The 15,554-nt window shown below is 40.3% G+C and overlaps 1 protein-coding gene across 28 annotated transcripts in view; it reads right to left on the reverse strand.

Annotated features, from left to right (window-relative positions):
- PLXNB2 (plexin B2) overlaps positions 1 to 15,554 on the reverse strand; it is a 251,026-nt gene that overhangs the window by 55,718 nt on the left and 179,754 nt on the right. For all 28 annotated transcript variants that reach the window (XM_040672252.2, XM_040672406.2, XM_040672271.2 and 25 more), the window contains 7 exons: positions 13,413 to 13,513; positions 11,112 to 11,238; positions 9,211 to 9,361; positions 6,854 to 6,968; positions 6,145 to 6,247; positions 5,575 to 5,676; positions 938 to 1,030 (listed from right to left, as the gene is read on the reverse strand). In XM_040672252.2, coding sequence (XP_040528186.1) covers positions 938 to 1,030; positions 5,575 to 5,676; positions 6,145 to 6,247; positions 6,854 to 6,968; positions 9,211 to 9,361; positions 11,112 to 11,238; positions 13,413 to 13,513 — 792 coding nt within the window. The remainder of the gene's footprint in view (positions 1 to 937; positions 1,031 to 5,574; positions 5,677 to 6,144; positions 6,248 to 6,853; positions 6,969 to 9,210; positions 9,362 to 11,111; positions 11,239 to 13,412; positions 13,514 to 15,554) is intronic.

The raw sequence follows: 15,554 nt of genomic DNA on the forward strand, positions 1-15,554 counted from the left end.
TTTCATTAATTTAATTTTCGTTGGGTTATAAGTACCCAAGCAGTGAGGGTACTGTTTGGTGTCAGTAAATATAGCTACGGACCCTGCTGAGTTCTCCCTTCCCACACCATCTGGTCCCATTATTTCTGTGGCCACAGCAGGCTTGCACCACACAGAGAGGAAACCTCTTGCATCTTTTGCAGTGCAGCCCCCTCATTATGGCCAAGGCACACGGTTTACATGCTCCAAGACATGGGCTTCTGCTGAGGCTGAAAGACAGCAGCAATAACAACAGGTGGGAGAGAAAAACAGCGAAGAAAATATAACGACTTCATAAAGGAAATTATTTGTGCTCGACTCAAATGCTGCATAAATGTTAATTAGTTCTCAAAACCACTCTCAGCAAGCTGATAAGGTTAAAGTCAGTGTAACATTTGTGAGTTTAGCTTTGAACTCAGTAGAATTTTTTGAATACTGTTTTCTTTCTCTGTAAAATAAACCAGAGAGAAAGATGCATGGACATTAAGTAAGCCAAACAACAGCGTACTGTTACCATTCCCATTTTTACAGATGTAAAATCTGTGCTATGGGAAAGATAATTAATTGGTGTGTGGAGAGGGAGAGCTCTGAAATTCTCATCTTTTATCTCAATGGTTTCGCCAGATTGCATTAAAAGTGGAGAATAAAAGAGTAATGGCCCCAGATTCCTCCAGGGGCGATACAATGAACCCATTGATTCAGAAATATAGCAAAATGATCCAGGACTTTTAAGGGGATACCCCGGGAGCTCTGAGCCGAACCTCCTGCTTTTGGCTGCTACCAAAGGAGAATCTCCACTACAGACGACTTTCTTTTCTTAGGGAAACCAGTGCAACGTACTTCAGGACACATACGTATACTGAAACAGGACTATGAAAACAGCATATATTTGGTAGGCAAACCATATTTTTGCGTTTACCTCTTTAGTCGTGAATGAAAATCTTCCTTCATCTGCTGCCTCAACAGAAGCTTCAAATTCAAATTGGCTGTTTCCAACCATAAATTTTTCATCCTGTGGAAGAGAGAAGTTCAGCTTTCAATTTTTACAGCATCTCCAAGTTCAGTGACACATCACCAGGCAATATATTGTCCAGAACTGGAAGTAATAAGATCAAATGGAGAAAGCTAACCAGTTAAAGTCGTCACCTGAAAGCCAAGCTAACGCAAAGTCCAGCCAGTGCAATCTGCTGCCTTCTGCACCCCTCCAGCATTCCCTTAAGGTGCAAGCATGGAGAGGTTCAAATAAAGCAACAACATATCTAGCACTTGGTTTCAGAGGGCGTGAAGGAAAAGCTAAGACACGTCAAAGCTGGATGGCTTCACACATCAGATGTGTCATTAGTGGAGCTGCTTGAGTTCTGCCCTTTAAGGTTTTCTCTGTGGGATTACAGGCAGAACAGGAAGGCAAGAATTAGACAGCAAATGGGAACGAACACCCCTCAGACTTTGCTGGCTTTGTTTTTCCTGCTTCACCAAGACTCCAGCTGTGTTTTCATGAGACAGTCTTTGATGGTAGCACCAGTTTCGGGGTATTCCTGCCTCCTACAAGCTTTCTTCCCCTCTCTTCATCCTGTATCTCAAAAAAGTCATTGATTCCTGCCCCCAGGCTGCAGTACCTGAGCATCATTGGCACAACTGTCAGCATCGCTGTTCTCGAACATGGGATTGAGCCAACTAAAAAGCAAACATGGCACTGTTCCTGTGCTGGGTCAGCCTCCCATCCTGGCCAACAGCACAGCTGCCTGTATAGCTTTGCCAGAAGAACCAGAGAAAGAAACAAATGGCAAGGATGTTTTTAGAAAGTGTTGTTGGTGAAGACCAACAGAGACCATAGGAATACAAGACCACCTTCATCTCTAATGCTTTCTAGGCCCCACTTTCAGTCACTTGAATCTCAGACTACTTCAAAAAAAATACTCACTAACTTGATTTCTCTTTCCTGCTCAGTGGGTTAGTAAGTCTGCTAATGCTGTCATCAAAACCTTGTGTATGAGGATAGTAGATACATCTTTAATGCTGGTATCACTGTCAGCTCACAGATCAGGTTTATCTAAGTAGAGTTGTGGAAGCCCCTCTTATTGCCCCTTTTCTGTGGCAGGTTGGGCAGTGGACGCAAGAGAACATCAAGGTTTGGGGCCGAGGAGAAGCATGTGCTCAGCTAGGCAAAGGGCCTGCCCTCAAACTCTCAGAGGTTTATATATAGAGGAATACAGACATTTTACTTCTTCCTTCTCAGAACTTGCATACAGAAAACAAGCTGCTGAGCTCATAAAAATCTTTTCTGCAATTTTTAGAGCCCATTCTGTTGCACATCCTCCAAATGTTAAATCACCTTACAAATCTCTTTTTTGAAGAATGATGCCTCACTGTCCCTGTTCTGCATTTCAAAAGTGGTCAAATTCTGCTTCTGCTGCTGTGAAAGCTTTCCTGCATGCTTAACATGCTGTGTTGGGAGAGGAGGGGACCTTGGTGTGCATGATGGCTGCCATCTGGAGAGAACTGAAATCACGCTGCCGTGCTGGGCTCTACAGCAGAAGGCCCAGGGCTCTACTCAGCAGCCTGGGTGTACAAGAGATAACGTAGCAAACACCAATAAGTGATTTATACATCAGACACTCGTGACAAAGACAAATCCAAATGGGAAGTTACTTATAACTAAAATCTTTGGAGGGCCAATAAGGTTATCTTGGTGCTGGTACATCTGTCTCTCCTACCATGCCAGTCTTCCAAGGATTCAGCTGGAGAATGTCTCTTAGAAGCTGCATGCTGATCAGTGTCAAACTTCCCTTCTGTTGCTTTCTAAGCCACTTGCTCTGAATGCAGCTATTCCCAAGAGAAAAAGGACAGCCTGGACCTACTTCTGCTTCCTACTGAAATTCTTTTAGAGGAAGGAGGGTCAGAAAAACAGTCAACAGCTTCTCATCTTTTAGTCTATTTGCTTCCAGCAAAGGCTCTCACAAGGAGATTTATTCATTGTAGTATAAGTGTTCACAAGTTAAGAGGATTACACAAAAATTGTGGACTTATTCTTCTACCCTGACCTTAACCACCAATCTGCATTTATGGAGATGCGTAGATGAATGACACTGCCTCGTGCACTTAGTCATTATTAGTATAATAATATACTGTGGCTGTGCATGCTCTTTTAAACAAAGCACAGATTAAGATAATAGAGCTAGTAGTTCAAAGTAACAACAGAACAATTATTTTTGCTGATCACCTTTTTCTAAGCAACAATGTAGGTAAATAAAATATGAAAAATGGAGATAAACCAATGTTCTAATCAATAAAGTCCTTAAATGTGCTCATGGCTGTGTGACGGCCACCTCCAAACACACTGTAATGGCCAGGACATCCTATGGCAAAATTATTCTATGTGAGAAGCCACATTCTAATCTGCACTTGGGCTGAGGGCCAAAGTCTAAGAGATCTGTCCATATGTTTCTCCTGAGCCACCCTGTCTTCCATGAGAAGGTTACCCCTTGTTGAGTGTAGGTTATGCCATTACTCAAAATAACTTTCAGTAATTAAACTACTGCTTCAGGTAGTACGGCCGCATAGGAACGAGTGCCACCATGATTACATCTATTTCATTTATTTGTGTATTTTCACCTGTTCTTAGAGCTCTGTGCATACAGATGTAAAGCACTGAGTGTGCCTGTTCAACTTCTGGCACTGAAGGCATTAAAATCCTGCTGTAAAAATGCACCTCTGTACTGGGATATGCAGGACTACTCCTATGACAGGGAAGATGTTTTCACTAGTCTCTCACCTAAGAAAAACTACTCTCACACCACTTGACACGCATTTTTCTCCACTGTTTCTCGAAACTAGGGCCTATACCTTCATCTAACTTCCTAGAGAGCCTTGAATTCCACACAAGCCCAGTTAAATAAATGCATGCTGGTCTGTTCTGCAGGCAAACTGTTAAATATTGCGACACTATGACAAAGCTTTTAAATCCACTGTGTGTGTTTGTTGAACGTAATTGATAGCACAGAAAAAAAAAGGAGGAGGCATTTTTTTTCTCTTTACTAGCAGTTCAGAAAGATTGAGGTGTTTATTCACAGAATGATAAACAAGGTGAATGAGATCAGCATAGCAGGTTCCTTCTGCTGTTTCTCCTCCTTGGAGGAAAAGAGTCCTCTAAAAGGTATATTTGGTACATCTAGTTTATGCATCTGCCCTGAATTTGTTGTTAAGAGAGAATGGACTCTTCCACTTATGTCAAGGGATCAGAGAAAGCTTTTCCTCTTGTGCAGAAACCAGTTTGTCAGCTCCTCACAATGCTTAACAACAGAACCTGGAGTGAAGTTTCTACAGTGTGTTTCCATATTTGATTTAAATGCCACAATAAAGTGTTGTGTCCCACTTCTTGCGTGCAGCCTGAGTCAGGTCAGATTCATTTCACTCAGTCAGACATCCTGCCAGTGACCAGTGCCAGCCACCACAGAAAACAAATAAAATCCACTTTTTTTTTTTTTCCTTCCCTTTACATTTACTTTAATATCTTTGAGCAAAAATATTTACTTTTGAACATCTGATTGCATAGCATCTTGGACAAACATGGTTTTGATATGATTGTAGCATTTATGGTTTGCCTTCTAACTTTCTCTGACCACACTTCTTATATTGCTGTTATACTCCTGTCCTGTTCACCTTTTTTCTTCTCTTGGCAGGCATAGCAGAGGTGATGGAAGGATTTTGTAAGCTATTCGGTACTTAAATTTGGCAAGCTAAAAAGAAAAAACCTCAAAAAACATGAGTCCTTAGTTGAATGATGGCTGGTGGTTTAAGTGATTGATACAATCCAGCATATCTACCATTAATTGTATTTAAACAGAGGAACAAACAGCAGAAACTAAGAACAATACTTAAGCTATCACCTAAAGAAGAAGATTTTTAAGCTTTGCTTTTATCAGAGAAACACTAACTTCTATGCGTTCTGCATACCCACGTGATACAACAATTAAAATCACAGAGTGAAACTAGCTGCTTGGCTTTGCGATTGGCTTTCTGGAAGGAGGTACTAAGAATACCTGCTCTTTTGGTTTGATGGTTAAAAAATAATAACAAAAGATGTTTTCCTCCAAACTAAAAATCACGCAATTTCTGAGTTGGTTTTTTGTTTGTTTGTTTGTTTGAAAGGTGAAGAGAGAATTAAGCACGCCAAACAGCGCTATTTTAGAATACCAAAAAGCAAGTATTTAATTAGAAAGTGATATGAAAAAAAGCAGACTTCCTAAAATTCCTCTCCTTTCATTAGCTGAAAAATAATTCTCAAGATGTTTCAGGAGGTCCACTTTATGTTCTTTAAAATAAAATTCATCTACTAGTTATGATATTTCACCTTGTTGTGATTTTGTCTTTGTGGTGACTCCACATTTAGAGACTGTAACCAACGTTATGTCAAATTTAACGTGTAGCTCTTTTCCTTCTTTAACAAGAATTATGAGCAAGAACACCCAGGAAAGCAGAACCTAATGCCTGAAGAGTGGGTGCGGCGGAATTAAAGTGGAATACAAATGACAGCTAGCTTTGAATTAATCTACTTACCTGATAATAAGCTAGATGTCTTCCCTCAAAATGCACTGTTGTTCGGTACTCCATAGGTATTATTGATGGGTTAGGGTTTAGAAACTGTGGGCATTCTTCTTCCTGGGGAGATAAACATTTTATCCATTATTCAAAACAAAAGTCTTATCACAACAAGCTCCGATGGCCTTCGGACAATGGGATGATTGCTCTAAATAACTTTGTGCTTAAAATACAGTGACAGATTTGATTACACCCTTTCAAATTAGACATGCTAAAAATGACTACAGCATATGTCAAAGCCGTGGGTGATTATCTTTCCCAGCCTTGAAATCTTGTTCCTCCCATTGAAGCAAAGTAAAAGGAACAAAAATATCCTTTCAGGAGTTATTCAGTCACACTGCCCCTCCTCAATCACACCCTTAAATTCCCACCCCCACACTGTCACTAAAGAAAAAAATCTTACACTTCTGGAGTTAACTTTAGACTCACTTTAAGATCCCTAATTCAGCCAATGGATATGAGAGAAAAAGCAAAGAAAATATTGAAGCTTTCTAATAAAACCCCAATAATTTTATTTTTAAACATTACCATATTTTGTTTGATCACATCCTGTGCTGAAGAAGATTCTTCACAGATATGTTTCTTCCAGTCCCACTGGCAATTCCATCTATTGCTTGCACAAGAATAGCATCTACAAATATAACATGATAGTCATGACAAACTGTCAGGCTTCTTCCCCCACTGACAAAAAAAGTAAATCAAATTCCATCTTTATTCATGGAGAGTAGATCAATCTGCTACAGTGTCCTTACTATATTAAGCTGAAGAATTCATAGTAAGAACAGTTTGAGAACCCCAGAAAGCTAAGAATTGGAAAACTTTAAGATTGAGTCCAAGGGGAATGGAAATGATCTTTATAAACCTTCATATAATGAATTAAAAATGTGGAGTTTGAGCTGGCTGTGTCTGTCCTGGGGAAGTAACATCTCAAGTAGAGAAGATGATGGGGGCAGAGTCAGCTTTGACCATCACATTTGAATGCACCATAACCCAAAGCTCCAATCTAACAGCTGTGGCAACGTGTAGTAAGTAGACATCCACAGAGCTCACCTGCAAGTGCAATAGCAACGACCAAAAATAGCAACCCAATGAACTGGCCTTTAATTGGATGCCTCATTAAAGTGTAAGATAAAGAGTTTGGATACTGAAAAATTCTGAGTGCCAAAGACTTAATTAGTAACCTGAAGCATGATGCCACAGGATCTAAACACCTCAGTTAGAAATCTGAAATACTTACGGCTGGTTTTCATAAAGATTCATTGCTTCTTCACAGTCATAAAAAGGGTAAGTATGTGATGCAAAAAATATCTTGTTCTCTCCAAAGGTTAACTGTAATGGAACTGAAACGTGATCTATTGCAAAAGAAAAATAAAAAGGAAAAAAAAACAAAACTTATTTAAGTGGTTGTTGAATTCTTTGGCTCTTGAGCACAATGATACAATAATACTTTTATTATTGTACAGTACAGACAAATATTTAACTATACAGTTGATGCTTTGGATCTCATGACCTGTTATATATGAGCTTTGCTTTGTCTTTTTAAACTCTACAATTTTTTGAGCAAATGGTTTTCAGAAGAAAAGCAGAGATAGGATAAATGGAAGAAGTAAAATTACAGAATAGCTTTGCTTTATGGAAGTGTTTCTCAGTATTGCTATCACCATGCTAGAATTTTAGAGTCTCAAAGAATAAGAAAAAATGAATAAAAAGGTAACTGAACACAGATGAAAACTGGCATGAGAACAGTCATTTAAAATCAAACATTATCTTAAATACGAGTATGTCTTCATGTAAAATTACTTGTTTCATTTGTGGATTAAAACTGTCATTGTCATGTGAATTAAAACAAGTGGTCTCTGTGGTTAATGCCCAACAATGCCCTCAGTGCAAAGCTACCACAGGCACTTGTGATCTCAGTTTGCTGTACAAGATTTCCCCACAAATGTACTTCTCATCTGGATCATTACTGAACTAAGAGAGTAAAATTTATCTTTAGAAGCTGGTGCTTTCCGTGGTGAAGCTGCTTAAAATGCCTTTTGCAGAAATCATTAAGCCCTTGTGACAAGCTATTTCACAAGCTATTGGGCAATTTCAAACTCTGCTTTCCTTGAAGAGGTTCTTGAAAGACCATGAGCAGCATTACTGGAAGTCACCTTTGCCTGCGCTGGGTTCCATTAAATATTTCAGAATGGTAGAAATGCCAGAAGATTTTCTAACAACAGGGCTGCAATAAAGCATCATTCCTTTCTAGAAATATCCCATTCTCTTGGAAATGGGATACTGCTAGAGTAACCAGGGCCATTCCAAACTCAATAGTTTCTAAATAGTAAGTGGACGGCTCTGGACTTTCTGTCGCATGCTGTCGGGAAACACTGCTGGTGTTAATAACTGCCTGTCTTCTGCAAAGTGTCTGCCAAGCTTCTGAACATCTTGATATTATTTTTGAACATCCTTTCAGATTGGTCACTGTGGGAAAAACTCAGGAAAGCGTATTATTTCTAGGCGACTTGGTTACTCTCATGCCATTCCAGACAGGCTTCTAGTCTTACATTTTATGCTGGAAGATGTCAAGCTGTCATATTTATCAACTCGGTCTCTTTATGTCCTACTTTTCAAAATATTTAGGGAATGTGATTGGCCCTAAATAAAGTAGTGCTGTTTTAACACTTCGCATAATCTGATACCTTGACATTCCCCAGCTATTTTAAAACTTGAGAGATTTTAACATCGTTACATTTTGTGCAACTAAAACTGGATTTTGACCAGCTTCAGCTCGAAGAGAATTTAAGCTTGTCTTAAAATGTGCTTCCAAGTACCACTCAGACACTCTTGGGAAATTCTGATACATACGAGAAGGTAATCCTAAGGGGTACCTCTATACAAGCTGCAAGAACACATTTTTAGTTGTTTAAATTTGATCAATTAACAATGAAGTCTGTGTTGCCAGTTTTATTCCATGCATTTATGCATCAGGATGTATGAACTTAAGGCTCAAATAATGCACTATTTAGGAAATAGCACAAGAATTATATTTGGCAAAAGACCCTAAGTGTATTATAAGTGGTTCAGAACAGTGGTACGGCCCTTAAGAATACGATCATATATTTTTCCACTGGTCTTACTACTGCAGAAGCTGGAGGGCACACAGTGGAAGGGGCAGAAGGCTTTATGATGGAAAGGACAACCTTCTGACATGGACCAGAAGACAAATTACTGAAATATAGTCAAGTATAGCAAAACTAAAACAACACATCTGCATACTATGCTGCTCTTCTGGCCTCATATCTCAGTTTGATTAGAGTAAGATTAGAATAGCTGAATTTTGCTTGTTTGGGACACGGAATCCTTCTGCTCCTGGTAGAAACGCTGGGAATGGCATAGCTTGAAAAAAACAGCAACGGAAATATTTTGAGTAAAACTTTCTTTTTTTAAAATTAATGTTTGAATGGACAAAGATCAACAATAGACTACTTGAACCAAGGGACTGGAAGAGGAAAAAAAACGTGTATTCTGTTCATATAAAAGGATCACATTAGAAGCAGTGGTTCATGTTCTTTCTTTTCCTATGCTTGGCAGGTAGCAATATTTCTTTACCTTGACCTTTCGGTGTTGGCGGAATCATATCAGGTGGGTCACAGATAATAACTCCTTCATTTAATTGAGCACGATGGCTTGTTTCACCAAAGGTACACCAAAGTTTGTCACTGGTGCTCAAAGTTGGCAGTGGACTTACTGTGAGTTTCACCTGCAAACAAAGTTTTCAACAGGTAAAATATTTGAAAGAAAGTAAGCAAGCTCAGCAAGGCTTATGGCCACAGAATGTTCAGCTGCCTTTTTTTTCCAGCCAAGGGTGATATTTTGGCTGGTACTGCACAAAGTGGTTCTCCTTTTCAATTTTTATTTGTTTTCTTCTTATCTTTCTACCACTTTTCCATCTGGGTCTATGCTGAATAAGAATGGTATCGAAAACTCCTCCCCTGTCAGTGCATAAGATCAAAACAAAAATGTCTCTAGATACAAGCCCAGCCCAGCCTTTTGTTCTTGTAGTCAGCATCCAGTTCAGTAAACAGAGTAGTTAACACTTGAATAAGTCTTGATGAACTTAATGAAAATTACCTTAAGTGTTAGCCAGCAAATAAAACAAGTCTGGATGGGCTGGAAAAGCTGGAGTTTGAAAGGGCTCAGCAGATAAAAGTGTCTTTCTCAAGACTCAATGTACATGCAAAAAAGCCCCAAACCCTGACATTTATCACTACTACTGAAAAAGAATTTCTGAGAGAGTAATGGTGAGATCTTAATCTTCTCAAAGAAATTATCAATACAGTATGCATGTGAGAAACTAAAGGCAAAATAGAGAGGGAAAACTTAGCAAGGCAGGAGGAAGAAAATGAAATGAGATTTTGGATGCTGCCCTTGATTCAATTAATTCTACAGTTTAGGATTTTTTACATATTGTGTTTCCAGTAGAAATGATGATGGTTCCTTTCCCACTGAAACTGGTCCACTATGTTATAAGCTGCAATATTTTTTGGTGATTAAAGTAACTACAAGGAGAAGATGACAGTGGCAATATTACAGGTTGCATGTAGATGCTCATTTGAAGTTGGCTTTGTTTTTGTTGTTTAGATATTTTGGCCTGATATTCTGATATGAGGCACCAAAGTCTTGTCAACACAAGTTGACAAGATCTGAACTAAGAGAAGGTGTGGATTTTAACTAGGTTACGTACATTCTACTAACATTTTTACTCAACGTAGTTACAACCTTAACACAATGCTGCTTACATCATTTAGGAATGAAATTAAACTAACCCAAAGTGAAGTGTCTTTCTTTCTGATTAAGAGGGATCAAAAGCCATTTAGTAACTTCACTCAAAATTAACCTGATTTTACTTGCTGAGCACCACCAGTACATCCTCAATCTGCACTGGCATGCTGCATTTGAAATCAAAGCAAGCTATGACATACTGGTCACACTCCAAATACTTCATTTTGTTGCCACGTAGTAGTTTTGCATGCTGAATTTAACTTCTCCATGTATACAGACAAATTTTGCTGTGTAGGCAATCCACTGCCGATTTTAAAGAAACAGTTTATGCCTTCACTACTTACTCAAGTTTATGCTCAAGTAAGCTGAAAGAGGATGCAAGGGCAACATGAAATCTCCCCTATCAATTATCTTTTATAGGCTATACAATATTGTGCAACACTTTCATAATATTCAGATAGCTCCAAGTGCTTTGTCATCCATAATAATGCATATCATGGTTTATAGAGAAGGTTAAAAGGAGCATTTCTTAGAAGAAAACATTAACTACAGCCTGCAAGAAGAACAGGCAAGAAAAGAGCATTGTGAGAAGTCTGAAAGGTTGAGATACCCCAAACACTTTATATTTCTTGCTATCACCACGCCTAAAGAAAAACAGACATTAATTTGCTTGGTAGTCACATCAATGTGCTTTAAAAACATGTAGGGAAAGCATTTTCTTGTCATACCTTAGCAGGGGCTCTACGACTCATGTTTTGAGGGTCTGCACTGATGATAGTCATACATGTGCCACTTGGACTCCAGAGCCAGTCGTTCTCCTTATCAGCCATTTCACAGTCTGCCCTCTTTGTGCACCTGACAAAATGGGAACAAAACACAAAGTAAAGCAATATTATAGCTGGATTCCGCTTTCTCTGAACTAAACAACAATTCATGGACTCGAGGCTGGAATTGCAGTACAAGATGCCTGGAAATTTGCCTTAATATTGACTATCCAGGTTGCTATCAGAGAACTGTTAAATGAATAAATGATGGAGTGAGTATTGACCACGTTTGGGATATGAAAAGCAAGTAGGGAGACAACATATGTTGCACAATGTGTAGGATTAAATCACTCAAACATATGGACACCTAATAATATTTAACACAGCATCAAAAAGAGAATGGAGCCATTGCCCCATTTCCTGAAAGTAGGCTGATTAATCTTCATTTTAACATGTACCAAACGCCTGGAGGAGTGGCCACAACCTTTCTGTAGGTCAAGTGGTTGACACCCATGTGTTGGCAGCAATAAGAAAGACATCTGACTCATGAGGGCAGAAATGTGATAGAGCAGTGCTGCCTGGGGCGCACAGGAGAAATCTCAGCAAGAGGAATGCCGCTTTCTTGGTGAAGGGCTTCATTAACTCCTGCCACTGTTTAAGCTCTCTCTCTGTGAGGGCACCCTTACCATTGCAGGAGGACATCAGTGGCTGTGCAGCCTCACCAAAAATCCTGGGAGATTTTCTCCGCTCTCCTCCAGGAAGGATGTAAAGCAGAGGTGCTGCAGGACTGAATCTGCATATGTGGCTACAGAAGCTTGTCAGAGCGTGTGCTGGGGGACAGTTTCATGCATATTCTTTTCATCCTGTGCAATGCTTGTGAGAAAACTCTGTAGTATCTCTGGCTGTTGTAACAAAAGTCTATTAACTCATCGGGGGCCTTAGTACAGTACAGTTGCTGAACAGTTCTGCCAGCACTACCCTAAGGATATCATTTACATACAAAGTCTACATTCATATAACACGTCCCTAAACACACAATTAAGCGCAGCATGTGAAGATGAGACAGAACTTGGTGCAGGTGAGAAAAACATTGGAAATCATGTGCTTCTATTTCTACTGGGAGAAATACTACCAAATGCAAAAATTCACGTTCGCTTGTTCTCAGAGATCATTAATACTTCAAGTTATTGAGGTCAGCGGTCGTATCAGAAACCTGAAGGGAAATCTAGGGGAAATTGCCTCCTGTATGATATATGACACGGCCTTCAACTCCAAGTAGCCAGGAGGAGTTTGAGTTGCATGTTCCAAATCCCCAGGTTTCATCCACTGAAGCTGAAGCGTGGTCTTGAAGAGTTATTACAGAATATTGCATAAATGTGTACAAACACATAAGCTTCTCTGCAGTGCTTCACATTATGCTGCACAACAGCCTGTTAGGTAACTTAATGTGAGAGTTCACATTTTCAGGCAGGAAGCTGGAAGCCTGAAATTCATCTGCATGCTATAATTAAATAGCCGCTTTGTTCCAACAGCAAGTACTTAGAACCATGAATTCCCAACTGCTCATGCCAAGGGGTTAATTAACTTAGTAGTCAAAAAGAGAGCTGTAAGACCGCACTTGCCTCTCACCACTCCAATCAATGCACAATGTAAAGAAGAGACATCCAGAATTGTTCTAGTTTGCATATGTTTGAATATTAATTCAGATAACCTCTGCAGACAAGTCAGCCAAAGGCCAGCTTCTGCTCTCATGCAGTGAGGTGAGAGCCCGCTGTAGCTACATGTCTCCATAGCTGACATTTATATACAAACAGCGTTTTATCTATGTACTTTATCTTCAGACATTAGCAATTTCTTCCTTTATGCTCTTTTATTATGTTTTGCATCTCTACTTAAAATAAATGCTATATTTTCAGGATTTTAAATAGGGAGCACTCTTAACTTCTGGGAGAACATCTGACTGCATGGTTCAGAGAGCCATAAAACTTGCAGTTGCAAGATGTATAATGACTTTCAGTACCAGCAGAAGCATATATATTTTCCCAAACTAATGAAATCTGCAGAAGTCAACGGGGACTTATTTGTGTGCATGGAAGATTGATACCAATGTCTGCGTGATAAAACTCAATCCCTATCAGTACTGAGAGGCTGAGTACAAAGAACTGGAATCGCTACGCAAAGCAATAACAGAAGGCATGTGCCACATCTCGAGGCCTCCTCCAGCACCTCCACTGCCCACACCCGCAGAACCCCTGTGGGACTCACCTGCCCTCCCGCACACACCAGCCGCAGTACGGGTCCTGAGCCTGCGTGCACTTCTCACAGTCTGAATACTTGTGGCACTGCTGTACGGGAAGGCGATGCACCTGGGGAGCCAACAGCAAGACAAACTGTCACGTGTCTGAGGAAGGCACAAGGAGACTGAAAAGCTTATGGGTGGGTTGCACAACGCTGCTGCCCATGCCAGCAGAAGATCCTGTATAGCTATGTTCAGGGTGCAATCTGGTTTTTGTTTTTTTTTAATCTATAAAAAAATGAGCCTGGTTATCCCCCTGGTCGTGACTTAAAGCTCAAATTCACGTACTTTCCCTGCTCTTCTTCACTCCGGTGTCCTCTGGTCTTTCTCCAAACCAGCAGAGCTCACTGCCATAATCAAGAATCATGAGAAAATCTTAAAAACCTGTTCAGTTCCTGCAGTTAGGTTAAGTTACTTCTGGACATGTGCATTACAGCAGCTGCTGCAGAGCAGAAATGGTAAGAACATCTTTTCCAACCCAAGAAACAGCTACTGCAGGACAGACTCTTCCTGCAGGTTGATATGGCACTGGCTAGATCAGTTGTACGTACAATATCTTCCCCTCCCTACTGTTAGCAGGAGGTTGAAATCCTTTGGAAATGTAACCATAAGTGGCACTTTTAGCCAGAAGGCATTGCAGGAAGTCTGAAAACCTCAGAGACTCCTGGTGCTTGCAGGGCCACACTGCTCTGCACATAACCCTGCTGTCATGCAGTAAGCTTACAACAGAGAATGGAAATAACTGTGGCAGGAAGCAGCACCGTCAGTTCTCAGACTCCCCCTAAATACGTGGCTTATGGTTTTGATTTCTTCTAGGGGTGAGAACAAACAATTTGGTCTTTCTTTAACATCCAGAAAAACGAGGTGGCACATAGTCAGCACTTTTAACTGTGCTGCTGAACAGTGCAAGAGGAGAAGGGACATACTCTTCCCAGATTATTAGGGACCATGTTTTACCTATGAAGAGTGAAAAAAGCTTACTTGTAGCTGTCAGCTTTCTTTTTTTTTTTTTTTTACCTAATCCTCTCATTTAAACCTACTGGAAGTTACAAAGCTACTTTGCCAGTCCGAATCTGGCCTCATTTCACATTAAAAGAGTTCAACCTGACTCGGGCAGGGCAGATGGACCTGATGATCACCAGAGGTCCCTTCCAGCCCCTACAGTTCTGGGATTTGGTGATTCAGTTAAGGAGAACGTCAAGATTTGGTAGCGTTCATGCATTTACTACTACATAGGCTTATCTCTTCAGTACTTTCTACTCCCTTTTTCTTCTACAGGCTGCTTCCTACTCGGACCTGAGTTACTGGCACACCGCTTCACTAACCAGCTCCCCTCTCGTGAGTAATTTAATATCCAGGGAATGGCTTTTTTATGACAAAGTGTCTGTTTCATAATTCTGGCAAGCAGAAACAAGCTCCAGACATTGGCTGTCTCTACAAGTTTTACATAAACTGAAAGGTTTTTGCAGAAAAAATAGCAGCTCGGCTTACAGACAGCTTCAAAACACAGAGAAACCGATTTTAGAGATTTTAGGGTTTTTCTAATTGGCACTTCTAACCAGAGAGAGAGGTAAAAGCCATAACAAGCACAGAAAGTGGTAAGAATGGAGACTGCCACAGGCTTCGGTTTTACTGCTGATATGGGACATATCAGAAGGAAGCCAAGATCCTCCCACTTCTGTTTACTCTTAATGAGCTACAGTGAGTACAGCAGGAGTGGTGCAGTCCTTTCCAGCTTCAATGGGCCCTTCTGACCCCTGGTCACCTCTGGAAGGAGGATAAGGAGGAAGGAGCTGACTTTTGAAAGCATCTGCTCCGAGCCATCCACTGCTTGGTATAAGGGGGGAAGAAGAAATGAAACAGGAAAGCAAGAGCTGGCTTCTCGCTGCGATTTTAACCTCTGTATCACTCTTCCCTATATTTTGTTGCCATCTAATTTATTTTTAAAGGATGCTTCACGTTATCACCTGTCACATCACTTGGGTGGCAAGTGCTGCATCTGGCAGGCAGGGCAGCGTTCAGCATGCACAGCAGCACAGTGATTGTGCCCTTCATTGTTTACCTCCTTTTAAATAACTGTAAACCATTTCAACTCCCAGGGCAGGGTTCTG

Source organism: Gallus gallus, chromosome 1, assembly GCF_016699485.2.
Source record: "Gallus gallus isolate bGalGal1 chromosome 1, bGalGal1.mat.broiler.GRCg7b, whole genome shotgun sequence".
Classification (NCBI taxonomy): Eukaryota; Metazoa; Chordata; class Aves; order Galliformes; family Phasianidae; genus Gallus; species Gallus gallus.